Here is a 17,971-nt window from a genome sequence, read left to right as displayed (position 1 = left end):
TTCTAAGCGCATTAACTAAGACACGGACTGAGGATTTGCTGTCAATTCAAAATGAAATAGTAAAAAAAAAAGCCTCATTTGTTCAAGTTAAAAAAGTAAAACATTTAACCAGATATTTAAGAAATGACAAGTCACCCCCCTCGTCCACAGACCTACAAAACAAACTACCAGGTTCTTCTAATTTTACATCTAAATGGCCTTGAGGTAGAGCACTGCACGTCCTACCTCTGAGGACAGTCCTAGACACATTACAGACTGCTCAATCATTTATACGACTTTATTTCGCTAAATAAAAACTCTCTTTTACTCAGTTAATTATTTGTATTGTAATACAGCCACATCACCACTAGATGGCAGCGCAGTAGAGGCTAAGAGCTAGAATCAGACCTTTCAGCTGTGTTAAAGGAAAGCCTGGCCTTAACATGACCAGTAATGTTATCATAAGGAGGCAAAATACTTACTTGCTCAGTTATAATAATGATTTCAACATATTTATAAACTGCAGTGGAAACCGTTTACTAAAAGATTTCCCCATGACCTGCATAATTTAAGATAAATTCAGAGAATTATTATACAGGATAATATACAGACTACTAATAAATTACTATAAAATAATGCAAAGACATGTTGTAGGGGGGAAATAATACACATTATGATATATACACTATATTAATATATAGGTTTATACCGTTGCATATATTGTATATAACTATACAATATGCTATTGTATATTTATATATTATATAATGTCAAAAATGGCAACTTTACAGCAGAGGGAAATAACTTTCAGTCAATGTAAAGCTTAGTAATTTGGGCGTTTTTCTATTGGTCTATTAATCTTTTATTTTATTTTAAAAAGATTTTCTTTTGACAAATATTATTTTTGCTGGAATATAGATAATATAGATAATACTAAGAAAGTACCACAGGCCGAAAGGGCGATTATATACCTCAGGATAAGTATGTAAAGTGGGAATTTTAATTTTTTTATGATTTTTTTGCTTTTATTTACAAGCAAACTTGTTTTTCCCGTTTTTTAAACACGTGGTCAAATCATTAAATTTAATGGGACAGATTAGGTGATTTTAGACTTTTCGCTTAAACTGATTAAACTCGCTTTTTTTTAGACATTTGATCTAATAAAAAACATTTCTTAAATTAATTTAAAAAGCATTTAAATGTCAGAATTAGAGATTAGTGAGTTAAATCGCTCTGAAACGCTAAACTCTGTAAATCTCGGTCGGGGGTTTTCTCGGCAGGCAGGGAATCACAGCTGGGACAGAGGAGCCAGCGCGGACTTTATTTGGACGCCACCGGTCGCCATGGTAACAGAGTCACGTGAGGCCGAAGCCAGCGCAAAGATCCTGAAGAATGATAGGAGCAGCGAGATGACTCACTCTTCTACACTTCCGGTCTCCAAAACGGACCAAAACATTTCGATGCTCCTTTCCAAGCAGACGTTTAACATCTCAGCAGTCAGTTCATGTGTTAAATCACCTCAATTTCATGTCTGTTCAGTGCTCTTGTTGGGAAACATGCCAATTCAGGCGGGGGCCAACTGACACAGCTGTAGCTTAGCAGGGGATGCTAGCAGCTCTAGGTTGCTTGTCTTGGAGCAACATTGCAGAGTCTTGCATTCATGATGTCTTAATATTATTAAAAGTAATACTCTTACAGTCATACGTTGAGCATGAGTGTGTTTTGGTCTTTTTGGGGACCAAATGCCCCCAGAATGATGGAAAGCATGACTGATGACTAATGTGTGAGTGTTTGTCCTCAGCTGTCCAGAGAGCAGCATGCAGCCATGTCCCAGTGAAGCAGGGGGGGCAGAGGACACCATAAACCTACCAGCAGATACTACATAACAGTGCAGGGACTTTTATGATACTTTTATTATACATAAAAATACATGTTCTCATTTCAGCTTGGAAATAATAAACAGGATATACGGCAAGTTGTTTAACTCTCTTTTTATTAAGTCCCCAGCTGACTTTTGCACTATTTGCCGAATTATTAGGTGAAGGTAGCCACAGTTGCAGGTAGTAGGGTAAACTTTCTCCATGCAGGAACAGAGAACTGCCCACTTATGCATATCTAAATACCAAATTAACAGGTTATATGTCTGTATACATTATATGATCATTATATAATCAAAAACAGTCGAAACACGGGGTGTTTATATAGATGCTGCTATCCTTAGTTGCCCCTCTCGCTCGGGCCAAGCCTCTCTACAGCAGAGCGCCACTGAGGAAGTGATGTTCCGGGGAGGGCGGGGCCTGCGCCAGATCACGTGGCCGCGCTGAGCTCCTCATATGTGTTTTGACAAGCAGCGAGGCAGGAGAGAGAGGGGGCGCCTACGTCATCCACCAGCTCAGCTCAGTCCAGCTCAGCTCAGCTCAGCCCAGTCCAGTCCATCAGCTTCAGACATCCAGCTAATTCTTTAAAAACTCCGCAGGATCTTCCGCAGGGGGGGTGGTCGTGCCGAGTGGGGGTGATCAGCGTGGCAGGATCCAGCCCTTCATCTAAACCCAACTTCTAACCAGTTGCGTCTGGGGGGTCCGCAGAGGCTCGAGCAGGCTGTGACCCGAGAGGGAGAGACGGTGCTATGAGGGGAGAAGTGGTGAGGGCAGCTGGAGACATGCGTCTGTATTTGGACTCAGTGTCCCCCTGATACTGCAGCTCAGACTGCGTTGAAGGCTTTGAGCAGCAGCAGCAGCAGGAGGTGGAGGAGGTGGTGGAGGAGGAGGTGGAGGAGGAGAAGGTGGTGCAGTAGCAGAGAAGCTCTCTTCTGTTATTATTGTACCTGTCCGGTGTGGGTTGGAGCGGGGGCTGGGATGGTCGAGAGGGGTTTGCTCTCGCTGCAGTTGTCTGGCTCCACATTCGGCCGACCAGCCTGCTGAGATCAGCGTCCCTCCAGCTTTTGGTAGCTCTGTTGGTGGAGCTGGGAGGCTTTGGCAATGGGGGCATGAGGAGGCGCAGAGAGCAGCTTTGGAGGTGGCGTGTGACCTAGTTGGCCAAACAAAGGTGTCCTCGACCGTTTGTCTCTGCATTCATAGCTATATAGCTAAAGCTGGCTCGTGAGTGGTGGTCGTGGCGTTTTTAGGGGGCGTTCAGGCTTCATGGACTAGCTAGTTCAGCAGCAGTGAACGGTGCTGGTGCTGGTGGTGGTGGTGGTGGTGGTTGTGGCCCCAGGAGGAGGAGGAGAAGCTTGAGACTGAGACTGAGCTGCTGAGAGGGGCGAAGGCATCCGGATGGCTAAGAGCCACGTAGTTAGTTAGTCTGAGGCTTTAACGAGAGTCCTTCAACACCACAGCCGAGACCCTTAGGAGACCCTTAGGAGACGGGAAAGGAAGACCCGAGAACCAGCCAGGCGACCTGGAGGACCTCACGGTGGCCAGCATGAAACCTGAGCGAGGTAAATAACCATCCCTAAAGCCTTCAGTTTCCTCTGAAACCTTCTAGCATGCTCTCCAACACCCCCAGCAGGGCTGCAATGCCCATTTCTGGCGTGTTGTGCTCGGTGTCTGAGCTGTTAGCCTTCAAATGCCATCAGATCCAGGGGAGATGATCATCATCATCATCATCATCATCATAATAATAACAGCTGACTGGGAAAGTAGACGATGTGCTGCGTGTCTGTGGATGATTTTTAACAACGACTGTTCTTTTAAAGTGGTGGATTTGGCTGCTAGGAAGGGGCAAAGTCTCCATTAGTGTGTGTTTGTGCGATTCTTTGTATCTAATGTTTTTAGCGTCGCCCTCTGTAGCTTTCACCAAAGGAACAAAGCGTCCTACATGGCGTTGAGTTTATGCTTTGCAGCGCCCCCTATGGGCGGATCGGCGCGGCTTGTTTGTGTACAGTGCAGATTGTTTGCATCCTGTGCTTGTGTGTGTGTCTGTGTGTGTGTGTGTGTGTGTGTGTGAGAGAGAGAGAGAGAGTGACTCTTTGTGAGGACCAGATATCTTCATAATGATAAGAAAACATGACAGATCTGTTAAAGTCAGGTCATTTTGCCCCTCATCAGGCGGTTTTCACCGCAGAACCCAAAAACTAAAAAGTGATGGGTTGAGTTTTGGTCACCGGGAGTAAGATTAGGCTCAGGCCCAGGTTTAGGAGGTTTAGGTGTTGGTGTAGCATTTCTTGGCGTGGATTTAAATCTAGTTAAATCACAAACAAATGTGTGTGTGTGTGTGTGTGTGTGTGTGTGTGTGTTCCTCTCCCTCTCTCTTTTTCTCTCTTAATGATGGGTGTACATACAGTCTGTAGAAGTGAGGACATTTTTAAACCATTAATGTAGCTAAACGTCTTGAAGCACCTCCAGGTCCGGAGGTTGGGTTAAGGCTTAAAGCCCCTAAATGAGTTTCGTAAAGGTAACCATGACAACTCAATGAATTCTTTGCCAGGCTTACACTATTGTTATAAGACAATGGACGTCCTCACAAATATGTCGTAAGTACTTGTGTGTGTGTTTAACTCTCTTCTGGGGGCCAAAGGTCCTTCTAATGATGTGAAGGCATGCCAAATCTGTACCCCCTCCCCCCCGACAAATGCAACTTTGATGGCAAAACTAGAAGGGATAAAAGTTGTCTTTTGGTTATTGAGGTTAAGGTTAGGCTCAGGTTTAGGATTAGCATTAGCTGGATTAGTCATGGGTCAGAGGAAGTCCTCACAAAGGTGTACCACAAAAAGCCTGTATGTGCATTTAGCTCTTTGTGAGAACCAAATTGCAGCACTGTTGTGAAAAAGGATAAGAGGTCGATCCTGTGTTTGCTGTAGCTAGGGTTAGGGTCGAGTTAGGTGGAGCACACCAGCATTTACCTACAGTCACACAGAACACAGTGGAAACACCCCATAAAGCCAGTAATACAATTGTGTTTGTATGATGTTCTCTTGTTTAGGTTTGACCAAAGCCTGTGGATCTCACCTGCACACCTCTTCATGATCACATGACACAAGGCAAAAATGACATGTTCTCTTTGCTTGTGAATTGCAGCTTTTATGTTTTTATCATTTTTAGCTTTTCAGCAAGGCCTTAATGTTTCGTCTAGGGTTGGTTTTCTGTTCTGGGTGGTAGTCAGTGACATTGAGTGGCTCTGATTAAATTCTCCTGATTAAATCATTAAAGGATCAATCTGGAAACAGAGAGTCTTTGTCTAGCGACATGGAGAGACTTGACTCCTTGAGCTTGCTGATTGGTTTCAATCAGTGGCTGTACAGTACAGATTAGCATGACATTACTCACAGACCCTATTCTGCATTGTTTGTTTAAACATATTATTTAATGCACAGTATGGCCTAGTAAACGTGTCTGTATTTAGAAAAGTTAACAATGTAGCCACTCAATATATCACACTCAAGACATAGAGCATCCTGCCTTTTATCAGTAATGTTCAGGCTTTGCGCTGTTCGCACATGCATTGTACCAGAATGCACACGTTCACATTTACCACTAAAATCCCATAAAAAATGTGTTGACAGCCTTCATTTCTAAATCTTCTTCTGTAAAAAGTCAACAGCATCACTTTTAACAGTGTAATTAGATGAATCATGCACATCAGAGTCATCAGTCAACAACTCTGGGAGGAACCTCAGAAGGCACAGGTAGATATGCATGTGCCCAGACTAAACTATTTTAAATAGTTTGCTACTTTGCTAAGACGGCACTAATAGTCTTAATGCAAGCCCAACATTGGTAGATCAGACTGCACAGTATTTTTTCAATATTGTTCACAGTAGTCTTTCATAATGTTCACAATGTTGGGTTACGCAGTTATTCTGTCATTATTTTTTTGTGCCATGTTTTGATCGGGAGGCAGCGCTACATATTTGATGCCTACCAATCATAATTCACGTCCTTGTGTGAGTTCATTGGTTGTTGGTGAGGAGGGTCAAGAAACTGCCAATCATTGCTGCAGAGCCGCTGTGTGCAAGGCTGGCGTTTTTTGTGTTTAGAAAACATTAAATAAGAAGTCGATTGGGTGTCACGAAGAGGACAGTAGAAGGACAGTATGGGCTGTCTGTCCTTCAAAGGGAACTGGAGATAACACTACATACATGTAGCTACCAGGTTCAGTGTATGTAAACCGAATGTCTTGTGGACGAAAAATGATGGAAAAGGGTTTATCCTTCTGTACTCGGTCATGGTAGTACCCTTATAAAAGGTCAAAAAGGCAGGGGTATCGTTGCCACAGCTCAAAAAATCTTTCCTTAGTTCCTCTGATGTCAAATCGCTCTTCGTTGATTATGTCACACTACATGACTCGTTCCTTATTCACGGTACTCGTACTCTGACCAGACACACAAAATCTCCGACAGTATTGTGTCAAAAACTTTCTGAATTTGAGTAATCTAATCCCAGCACAATACAGGCCGATGCTGCTCTGGTATAGAGATTTAATTCAGGCTAGGATAGGCCAAGCTTAGCTGACAAGTTAAATTCAGGCACTGGAAAGCTTTAGCTAATAGGTTTAACTCTGGCAAACTCAGGATAGCCTTAGCTAACATGTTTGATTGAGGCTAACTCAGACTAACCCTAGCTAACACTAAGGGCCCTTGAATACTACTGGTCCTTGGGGAGTGAAATTCAGTATTCACCATTTGTATAATTAATGATTTATACAATAACATAAACAACATTATAACACAAACCAACACAGACAGAATATAAACGAATTCACTATACAAACATACTCTAAATCTCAAAAATCTGTTTAAAAAGTTTGATTATATTGTACTTTATTAAACCCTTTAGTTTTGATTAATGCCAGTTTTCAGGCAATTAATGGTTTGATGCAAATGCAACAGAGAAACAGTGGTACTGTATTATCTGCACTTGAAAAGAATGAGGTTCTGAAGAAGGGTCAACACTAATCACCTGGTTAGCAATATTTTGGTTAAACCTCAACAAACCTGAGGAACGTCTGGATTGCAGATGTGTTAATGCTCTCTATACTATCACTGTTGATGATTCCATAATATTACAGTCAAGCCCAGTTTGCTACTCTATTCATGCCTTTATGCCATGAACTTTGCATTTAAAGAGTTTCAGAGCCATGAAAAAATGAAAACTGACACAGTGTACAAACAGTTGCGAGTAAGAGAGTGTAAAGGCACTATGTCTAAATTACCAGCTTCATTTGTGGGGAAGAAAATCAACAATCAAATTTCAATAGTTTAGAAATCAGTTTTTCTGCAGTAGTTTAACACCCAAGCACTTGTCCATAAGGTGTGTAAAGGTACTGAGCTTCAGTGAGTGGCATTTCACTAGTTGTTAAAACTCACTGTCAAGCAAACTTTCAACCATGCAATTCTGTTCCATCTGGTCTGTACAGATTGCTGCAGTTGTTTAACAGCGTTTTCAGGTCAGTCACCCCCTAAAATACTGCCTTACAGATTTTGCAGGGGGCAATTTACTGCTCACGTAACGATCCCCCGCTACTCACGTCAAAAACTCCTCTTCCTGATACAATACATGCATAAGAGCCAGTATCGGCACTAATGCCAATGTGGTATTGGCATTGGTGCCAGACCAACAATGAAATTAGCATCTGGGAAAAAAAGTGAGATGTATTGTAAGTCACTGTAATGCTCATGTTGGGATCACGGTAATACTGTTCATTGCTGTAATTCTACATATGACAATCATCTTTCTTAATTTTCATTGAGTAATAAAATGTGTTAGGTTAGCCTATAGCCACATAGCCAAACCTGTGCCACAGAACTACTGCGTAGTTGTCCTTCAGCCTGGCAATTCTATGTCAGAACCTACTGGTTCTATTTTATGGCCCTAAGAATAAAGCAGGTCTGCTGCAAAAGATAGCCCAAGTGTGGATCCCATACAGCATGGTGCCTCTTCTTGCCATTGTTATTGAGAACATACTGTTCCACTGATGCAAATAACAGACACTCTTAAGTAATTTCTTCTTCCACCGCTTTCCCTTTTCTCTGCTGTGTGTGTGTGTGTGTGTGTGTGTGTGTGTGTGTGTGTGTGTGTGTGTGTGTGTGTGGTTACTACATTGTATTCAGCATTTTCACACTAATTTGGCATGCCTTTTTTTAAATAAAAAAAGGTCCCTAAGCTGGGATTCATGAGAGTTCTCTCACTCTCAGAGGGAGATGTATAGACAAAGCCATGCCTTTGGGATTGGTATGGTAATGATGTTTGCCCGAGCCGTGGCCTCCTATGGCGGTGATGTGTTGTCTGTAGCGCCAGGGTGACAGTCACAATAAACCCCAACGTGTAACAGGATCATGCGGCCTCTTCTGGAATCCCGCCTCAGAGACGAAAAATCAATTCGGCCAGGGCAGCGTCCAATAAACATCTCGTGTTCGACATAGTAAACAAGCTCGTATTTTTTCTCGCTGCCATTGATCCGGACAGAGTGACTGAAACAGTCGAGTGACTGACATCAGTCATCAAAAAGTGTCTCCAGTTCTGCGGTTCCTATCTGCTGTCGTTTTCGAGGGTTTACGAGTGACTAGGAGTGTGTAGAATGTTCGTACCTCATGCTTGAAACAGTGGAGTGTCTTTGTGAAGTTACACTCTGAATGTTCGGTCACGCTGAGGAACGAACACCATGTGGAAACGTGTGTGCACTCTTTCACACAATCCACACAAAGATGATGTCATATTCAGTCAAGGCTGAGGAACTGGCTGGAGTACAGTGCAGTCAGCTGTTAGTTTCTGGGCGTAGGTTTTGGTGTAGTTTGAGTTTGTTTTGGTTTGTTCTCTTCCCTGAGCAGAAACCCTGAGGGGAGTCCCCCCTCAGCCCCCACCCACAAACACACATTGCTCGCTGAGCTGAATTTGATGTGTTAACAGCTGCTAACGTCCACACGGTCAGCTCTGTAAAGCCTTTGTCTGAAAGAATCTGAGAAAGTGTATAATTAGGCTGTTGAGGCGAATACTGACATTTCTGCCATACTGAACAGTCCGGGAAAGGCCTGTAAAGGCACGTTTGGTTGATGTGACGTAGTACCTTGCCCTCTCGTACCGATTTCTGGCTTTGCTACTATAGCTAGAACTGCAAAGGTATTCACATACGTATCAATATGCATGATTTACTGTATTTTGTTTTATTTGGTCAATGTTTTTTTGTCATTTAAAAAGCAGTGTGAGAATTTTTGTATTATTTTCAGTAATGCAATGTTGTACACCAGAGATGGGCAGTTCTGGTCCTGGAGGTCCCAATACCCACCCGATTTTGTGCTTTTCTTGCTTAAACACACCTGATTCAACTCGGGGTATCTAAGGTACAGAGGCTTTAATTGTGGATTTTGTCAGAGCAGTATGGAGCTTGCAAACAGGTGGGCCTCAGGATGGACTACTATGGGTGAAAAGGGTCAAACTTACTGATATTGATATTTTCTTTTTAAAAGCAACTATTCTTTAAAATGTCATATACATATTATCAAATATAAAGTATGATTTTCTTGTTTATCCCTTGGGAACAGGGCAGACACGTGAATGTTGACCTCCTACCTATAACCCATATGACCATATCTTCAGCAGCAAACCAGTGCTATAGAGCCTAGAAGCTGATTGAGGTACTTTTAAACATCAAGGACTGGGACAGGTTTAAAAATATAGGCTCAGCTTCGTCCAACAGTATACCAGTTTAGAACGGGGCCTGAGGCTGGAAACTGTGAAGAAATTGACGTCCCTCTCAGTGGTGCTCTCAGCAGCGCGATTGCGTAATTAATCAGGGTCACTCAACCAGGACATGGCACCCGCTCTCGTTCTCTCTCTGTGTTGCTCCAGCCTGGAGGAGAGGGGTGACATCACTTCCTGTGTGGTCGTGATCTTTGCCGCCGGCCTTTGAAGCATCATGCTGTTGCCTGCTGGTTCGCCCTCGCTGATCTCGGACCAGTTTTGCAGCTACTTCCTTAATATGCAGCGAAAGATGAGGGCGAGGAAAGCAGATCCCGGACGAGCCCCCCAACTCAAAGGCGTCTCTTCCGCAGGGAGCCAACCTGCGGATGAAGAACCATCTGGGCCTGTTGGTTCTGGCGCTCTGGGAGACAAAGGCTTGCTGTGCCATGCTTTTATTAGAAGCCGTGTGACTGGGTAAAGGCTTTGCCACACCAGTGCGCTCACCCGCTCCCAAAAATATCAGTCTGGTCACACTTAAATAGGCACAGGGCTTGTCATTGAGTTTATATGGTAAACAGGGTGGTAGGGTGTTGACATTGTAAAATTATGCCTCTATCTTTGAAATATATTATATAGTAGTCTACCTAACTAGAGCTATATATGGAAAATGACCACATGGCTAAGTACATGTCTGAAAAAACAAGTAATTTCTTATGTAATTGCACAGTGTTAAATACTACTGTATAAAAACAACTATAAGAATCAAATTGGGACCAAATGACACATGATTTCTTGTTAGTCCAGATCCAGTACAGCTGCATAGACAAAGAAATGTTAAATCCAAATTATAAGGGTACCTGTAAAGAAGGGTGCCCAAAATGTACATCTTGTTTGAAATCCAGTAGATCTTCGAGTAGAGTAAATGAACAGATATCTGGTAAACCAGAATAAAAATAAATAAAAATAAATAAAAACAAAGTGAGCAAAGGCCTCTGGGATTAAAATGTAGATTTACTTTTGGGATTTACTCTGTACTTTGAACTTACTCTATTTGAAAGTAGTGCTATTTAAAAACATAAAGTCTCTAAATTGTTTGCCTGTTTACTTTCTCCATCTTCCCTTGGCACCTGCACTTGTTAACCAAGTACTTGACATTCACTTGCACTTTCCCAAGCTGACACCTTTTGGACAAGACATGCTCAGTTTCATCTTTTAATATCCCTTGTTGAGGAGTTTAGTCAAATATATGTATTTACCATGTTGTAACTCATAAAAGCATAGCTAGCCATCTTGCATAACTTGCTAGAGGAGTTTGTTTGACAGAAATGACTTTGTAAATGGTTCTAAAGGTGTAGAGGAACCATCTACTGACTGACAAGCAGTGGAAGCTATAACCACCAACCCAAAGGCCCTACGTTCGATTCCTCATACACACCACATTTCCCTTGTGGAACTCCTGGTATCTGGTGCTGAGGCTACGATATACCTGATTCAACTTGTAAATTAATTACGACTGTGAATCAGATGTGGTTCACTGTGCAGCACTGCAACCTTACTGGTTCAGAGTTTGAGAACCTTTCTCTCCAGCAGGGTCACTTTTCAGCTTCATGTATCCACTCCGTAGAGTAGTGACCCAAATGTAGGTTGAAGAGAAGGTTTGGGGTTTCTGACCCCTGCTCAGTCTCAGTTCCACCTGGCTGGGGTATCTTGCAGTTTTATTGGGGAAAGTTTGATCTAGGTTACAATGCTGGGCAGAACATTTTTGAGTGTCATCTGTACTCCATTGTTGGCCTGTCTGATTTTGAGGTGAGGCTCAGGCAGTTGTTTGGCTCATTAGAGGAAGATGTTTTTCAGTCAAGTTCCACTGAATTTCCTCTGGATTTCTTCTTGTTAACAGGGAATGCACAGTCCAAGTAAGCCTAGACATTACAGCCACCCACAGCTCTTTCATAAAGGAAGATGTCCTTCAAATGTTCATTCTTTCAGTGTTTTAAAATTAAAAATAGGAGGATTGTTGTTTATTTCCAGTTTTCTCTCACCAAAATAAAGGTTTTTCGGTCGGCCGGTGTTCTGCATAAGCGCACACTTTTGAAGAACTCAGAATACTGCTTTTGCACTCAAGCAAAATCAAGCTGTCTTGTCATAATAAGCGTTTTCATCTCCGCTTAGCAGGAGCAGGTTTTTAAAAGCACATAGAGGGATTACATTTATGTTAATTTCTCACCCCAGTGAGCGCTTTTGGTAAACATCATTTGCTCCGGATGGCTCCTGGACTGTCAGCTGTTTCCTCATCCCCGTCTCAATTTTTGATAAGCTTTTTTAAAGAGCGTGAGAGATCTCCAGATGAGGAACAGAGAGGGGCTCAGAAAGCCTGAAAACACCCAGAATTATTTGCTTGTTTGGTGAACACCTCAAGCAGATCCTGAGGGTGGTTTCTGATGAAACTCGTTTTTCAGAATTGAATAGCTTCTCTGATCAAGCATCTTCGACATCAATAATAATAATGCCATTAATATTATTACTGCAGGCTGAATAGACAGATATATGCCAACACACAAACACAAAAACAATGCGTCTGAAATGTGTAGCTTGGTTAATATTTATATAGACATTTTTAGTGTTTTGAAAAAGTAACACTGCTAATATAAGAAAAGGAAGGATTGTTTTGCAAGTTTTGCATGCTCTGGTTTTGGGCCTGTGCCTGGCTGGGTTAAGTTATCTCAGATAGGTTTGGTTACGGCTCTCTTGGGAATCTGGCTTTTTTTTGCCATTGATTTGCCATTGACTCACTTGTTCAACCTGTCTGTGCATGTGTTGCTGCTTTACCCGAGTCCAATAAAGGGCTGTTAATTGATTTGTGACCGGGAGCCAGTCTCTGTCTGTTTTAGGACTCAACCTGTTTTGTCTTGCTGAAGGCTCGTGCAGGACAGAGTGGCTCTGAATAGCGCTGTTGGGAAGGTAAAACTAGACCTGGTGTTACTGGACACTTGGTATGTTCTCTCACTGCTGCTGTTATGCAAACCCTCCGCACAGCTTTGGTTTACACACAAGCCAAACTGAGAGCGTCTAGAGTGTGTAAATGTGTGTAAATGTGTGTATACTGGTGCCTGAGGGTAATGTCCCTCAACCTTGATCTGCCTCCTTCTAACTAATAATTATGGCAGTTTAATGCTTTGTAATTTTGCTGTAGTGCTGAGGAGCTGTCTGGGGTGGGGTGATATGAGGATATGTTATTGTTATTGTGATAAATTATGTCACAAAACTTTTTTCGGAGTGTTTGTTGTGTATGGCAAGTACTCCTGGAACACAGAACACCTGCATGGATCACGTAAAAAGGCCAAGTACAGACCAACTATAGAAAACCTGTAAACAATAACATTCCCAATATATCTGCTTAATGTACATATTAAAATGTATTAAAAAGTATTTTACTAGTTTTTTGCTTGTTGCTCTTTTCTGTTACTTTTTTAACAGATTTTTTGGGAAAGGGTTAAAGTCAAAGGGATCCTGTGCTATGGCACATGAAGACTGATTGGCTGTTCATTGGCTTTGCAAAGTTGTCCATGTGCCATAAGGTTATAAGAAAACTTGAATGGTTGGGGCTAAACTCAGCAAATACATAGTGTTGTTGTGACGTCACAAAAATAAAGACGTGGGCTGTATTGGTTAGTGAACTGTACATTCCCGAAACAGGGTTTATAGGTTTTACAGGCAATACTTAAAAATGAATATTAATGTTAATATATTAATGTTTTGTCTGCTGACCCGTTGTCTGCTGACCGCTAACTCTTCCAAAGGCCAGTGTGTTCATGGATCTTCTGTTGCTATTGTCAACAGGATTCAGCATTGGTCTGGCTGCATCTCAAAAAACACACGCACATACAGACACACTCACACACACACACACACACACACACACAGATCCTAATCAGCTGATTGTGTGCAGTGGAAAAAGGACACTGTTACACATGGACACACAAACACACACATACCTCTCCTTAAGTGGAGCTGAAATGAAGTGGCGGCTCTTCACCCACTGACCCTGTGGGTGATTTGTGACTGACACTTAGAAACAAAAATAAAAAGATGAGTTAATTTTAGGGCAAAAAAAAAGCATGTGAGAGGTTTTGAGAGTTGCTGAGGAATGTCCCTAGACTGGTGTGGGATAGAAAGAGGTTAAAGGGGAAGCAGCCTCTTTAGTTTGTGACTTATTATGGTTGCTGTGACTTATTTTGGTTGTTTTTCAGCCAGAGATAGTTGCTTTAATTCCTCATGCTAGATCATTTACCTTTAAAAGGCCATTATCATTGAAAACAGAGTAGAAAAAAACAGCTTGATATAGTATTTATAGAACTTCTACAATACTACTACTAAAAACTTCTACTCAAATAATCTCATTACTGATATGTAAATGCGTTGTTGCGATGTTACAAAAGCAGCACATTTACATATATCCGCTTAATAGGTCTGCTGCATTTTAGCCGCACCCATTCATATCGCTTAGTCCTAAGGGATAAAGACAAGTTGAATGTAAAATAAAATCACTAAAGTAAAATAAAAGAATTCTTAATAGATTTAAAGAAAACCATTTGTGAATAGGACTTGGGGTATTCCATCATATAACCATGTAAAACCAGCAAGTTTTTGTGATCACATGTGGCTCTATAGTTTTATGTTTTTGGATTGCAAAAAGAGAAGCTTTACTGAGGCAAAGTTCATCAGACGGACCACGTCAGACCAAAATTGAATTCATATAACTATTAAGCAAACTGTTTGTTCTGGATCAACTGGGATTGCTCAATCTGTCCTCATGGTAAAAGAACGGAGCCATGAGAGGGCAGAGGTGTGTGTGTGTGTGTGTGTGTGTGTGTGTGTGTGTGTGTGTGTCTGTGTGTGTGTGTGTGTGTGTGAGAGAAATATCTGAGGTCACAAAGATCACACTGACCCAGCTTAGTTCAAATGAGCTGACCTTGCAGCTTTTTAACAGGTGGACCTTCTCCTTTCAGACTGCTACTTGATGTGCCCCTAAATGCAATACATTTGCACCATTTTCTCCTCCTTGCTTCCTTTAGTTTTGCACTGGAGCTGTAATGGGGATTTTGCAGGAGAAGACTTTCATGGAGAGTCAATGTAAAATAAGAATTTATTCCAAGTAATTTACAGCATTTCTATTGGTGCATTCATCCAGAGTTGTTGAAATGTCAGGATTCAAACCATGGGGAAACCATCTAAAAATGGAGATACATGGTTTTCATTGGACAGCAGAGAAATTTATTTTATTTCATTAATGTCTTCATATATTTATTAACATGTGCTTAAAACACAATCCCTTGTCTCCCTACAAAGTTTTGAGTGTGTTTCTGATTCATGTCCCAGTGTAATGTCGGAAGTCCTTGTCTTACCTGAGTCTCCGTCCCATTTGCTAATTCATTTCAACTCATTTGGGAATGATTCAGTGTGACGCAGTAGGCTGTAATTTGATTCACTAATTATATGCCTAGAATTTGTCTGTTAGACAGCAAGACAATGGTCCTCTCATGGAACTAACCTCAACCAACTCATGTGGCAGCAAAACCGATGGTGTTTAGAGACGTTACATAAGCATATTTTAACAAACCGGATCAAAGCAGCTCTGTGTTTTCAGATTAATACTTGAATTTCAAAGAGTGCTTTTAGATGGGCTTAAGTGTGTGTGTGCATGTGTGTGTGTTCGCACAACCTCTCTGTGTGGGCTTCCTTCTGAGGCTGTACAATTATGACAAAAATAATTAACTGCATTTAGAATGAGAAACAATATTACATTGTTTGATTTCTATTTGATTTATCTGGTAACAGGCATGAGATTTACTGTATGGCACCATTCCTAAGGCTACATGACAGAGTAACCTTAAATGATACCTGACATAAGTCTAAATAAACGTTTGTAGAGGCTTATTCGTTAGTTATCTCAAAGTCTACACTGGTCAGCACTTGTGAAAGATTGACATGGATTTGGACTGACATTAGGTAACGCCTCCTGGGTTAAAATATCACGACATATTACAGCAATTGAATTTGTAGCTCAGTTTTTCTGCTATGTCAGGGACATAATGGTGATTTAAGTGGCAACTTGACAAGCATGGCTGATTGCAAGCAAGCAAGCGAGCAAAAACTGAGCACGGCTCAAAAGATGCTTTCTTTTAGTTTTGAACTGTAGCTATGTACGTAGCCAAGAAACCAAATAAATCAATTAGCCCAGAATGTATTAAATACAATAAATAAATAAATAAATGTTTTACTAAAAACAAGGTGACTTGCTCTTTTTTTTTCTTATTTAAATGTTAATATACTGAAAGTGTTGCTTACTTATGCCTTTATCAGCAAAAACGCCCTATTTAAAATCTAATTATGTTAACAATGCTAACTACATTAGCTACATTCCCATCCAAATATTTTTTTATGACAACATATTAACGCTTCAAAAACGCTACTGGATGTTGCTATGGATTTTTTAATTCATGCCTGAATTAATTACATGAATAGTTTGCAGCGTTTGGCTCAATAATGTACAATGTCGTACATTTCCGGATTGTTATGGCTACTGCACTTGCACAGGTGTCTACATCGAGGATGGGGGGGGGGGGGTGACCCTCAAGCTGATTGGCTCCCTTCGTCGAAGGGCTGGACTTTATTAGTAAACAGATGGCATGTTGAGCGTTCTGAGAACTCCCATTCATGTTCCAACCAGTAGCGGGTCTCCTTATTAATAACGTATCTGAATTTGTGCAGAAAGTCTATAGAAACTTTAGCTACTGTTCCTAAAATGGATTTAAAAAGTTTATGAATTGTTTAAAAAAATTACACTCTTTATTCTGCCCCCTTTTTCTGCTCTGGCTCTTTTACTTTTTCTCTCTCACTGTCACTTGTCCACCCCCACTGGCTTTCTGCAGTTTTTTTTCCTGACTGGTGCAGAAGCTCTGAACACTCCTCCTCCTCCTCCTCCTCCTCCTCCTCCTCCTCCCTCTCCCTGTACTGGAGCTGCTGGATTTGAGCCTATTACATAATGGGCATTAGTGGGACAATAAATAGAATCTCTCTCTCTCTCTCTCTCTCTGTTAGCCCTAAGGCTATGCAGTACAGAAATCTCCCTTGAGGGATTTAATTTGCGGAGGATGATTTCCCATGGTGCTTTTTGAATGAGTCGGAGGTCGTCAGGCTTAAAGCCTCTGTGTTTTTTTTTGTTTTGTTTTGGTGTTATTTGGTAATGCTGGCCATGCATCAGTTGCTGTCAGTGTCCAGAAAGCAATTTGACTCTTCTGAAGGACATACTCATGTCTTGTCGTGTCCACTCTGGCTGCTCTAGAGTGAGCTGTGGAGTAAAGGGTATATATGGTGCTTCCTCAGGGCCTGATTCATTAACTCCAGCACCCTTGGTTTCTCCCTGGTGTATTGAGATGTTGATGGAGTTAGCTGTAATGGAGAGTGAGTTAAGTGTATAAAATCCCATTATTAAAAACCTATTAACATGTGTAGAGCTGCAGGAATGTCAACTGTCCACATGGCCTTCGGTGTATTATAACATGTTTCAGCACGTTGACACAGTCATATTAAAAAGTGACCTCTTTTTTCACTATGGTTGAAAATACAAGCAGCTCTTTACATTTTGTGAATATTTTAGGATAAATGCACCAAAAGCACTTGCAGTAAAATCTTCTTTTGGTAAATTTTGTTAAGCGATCATGGGCATCTGAAGGACGGGACTATGCAGGCATTTACTCCACCACTTTTCAAAATACTGGGGTGACGACACACCAATAACTCAGTAATAGAACCCATCAAAATCTCCATTTCAGTTTGAAGGCAGTTTAATTTAGTGGCAGAACCAATAAGAAACTCTATTCCAGGTTGGGGATGGTCTAATTAAGCAGCAGAACCAATCACATTCTCTGTTTCTGTTTGGGGGGTGGCATATGTCCCTCAGTGCTGGCATTGTTATTGACCTTCAGCTTCAGAACCACCTCAGATCAGCAGAGAACTGTACCCAGTCGCTGTATAATATAATGAATGACTCGCTCTCGTAAGACTAGATGAAAGGGAACTGTGATTTTATACTTTTATGATTTATTTTTTATGACCAATACAGAGGTTGGTGTGAGCTCATGTATGATATAATCCAGAAGCGTTCGTCTGAAGGTGACGTTTCAACTGCATTGATTTGTATAATATTAGAATTGATTATAATCAAGTCTATTCACATGCAGTAAAGTGTGCACTCCTGGTCCAATACAGTGGATCAAAACCCAATACGTGCAATAAGTCTGACCCACATTGGATCCTTTGTTTTTACTGCTTCTTATACACCACTGTGTATAATTTAAAAAGTGAGCAACCATCCAAGA

At 41.4% G+C, this 17,971-nt stretch overlaps 1 protein-coding gene across 1 annotated transcript in view; it reads left to right on the top strand.

Moving 5' to 3' along the window:
* The first annotated feature begins 2,764 nt into the window (after positions 1–2,764).
* atosa (atos homolog A) overlaps positions 2,765–17,971 on the top strand; it is a 52,331-nt gene continuing 37,124 nt past the window's right edge. Inside the window, exon 1 of the mRNA XM_072694833.1 lies at positions 2,765–3,415. Coding sequence (XP_072550934.1) covers positions 3,400–3,415 — 16 coding nt within the window. The 5' untranslated portion in view covers positions 2,765–3,399. The remainder of the gene's footprint in view (positions 3,416–17,971) is intronic.

Source organism: Salminus brasiliensis, chromosome 13, assembly GCF_030463535.1.
Source record: "Salminus brasiliensis chromosome 13, fSalBra1.hap2, whole genome shotgun sequence".
In the NCBI taxonomy this organism is placed as follows: domain Eukaryota; kingdom Metazoa; phylum Chordata; class Actinopteri; order Characiformes; family Bryconidae; genus Salminus; species Salminus brasiliensis.
The sequence above is the reverse complement of the archived record's forward strand: the minus strand, read 5'-3'. Positions and strand labels throughout refer to the sequence as shown.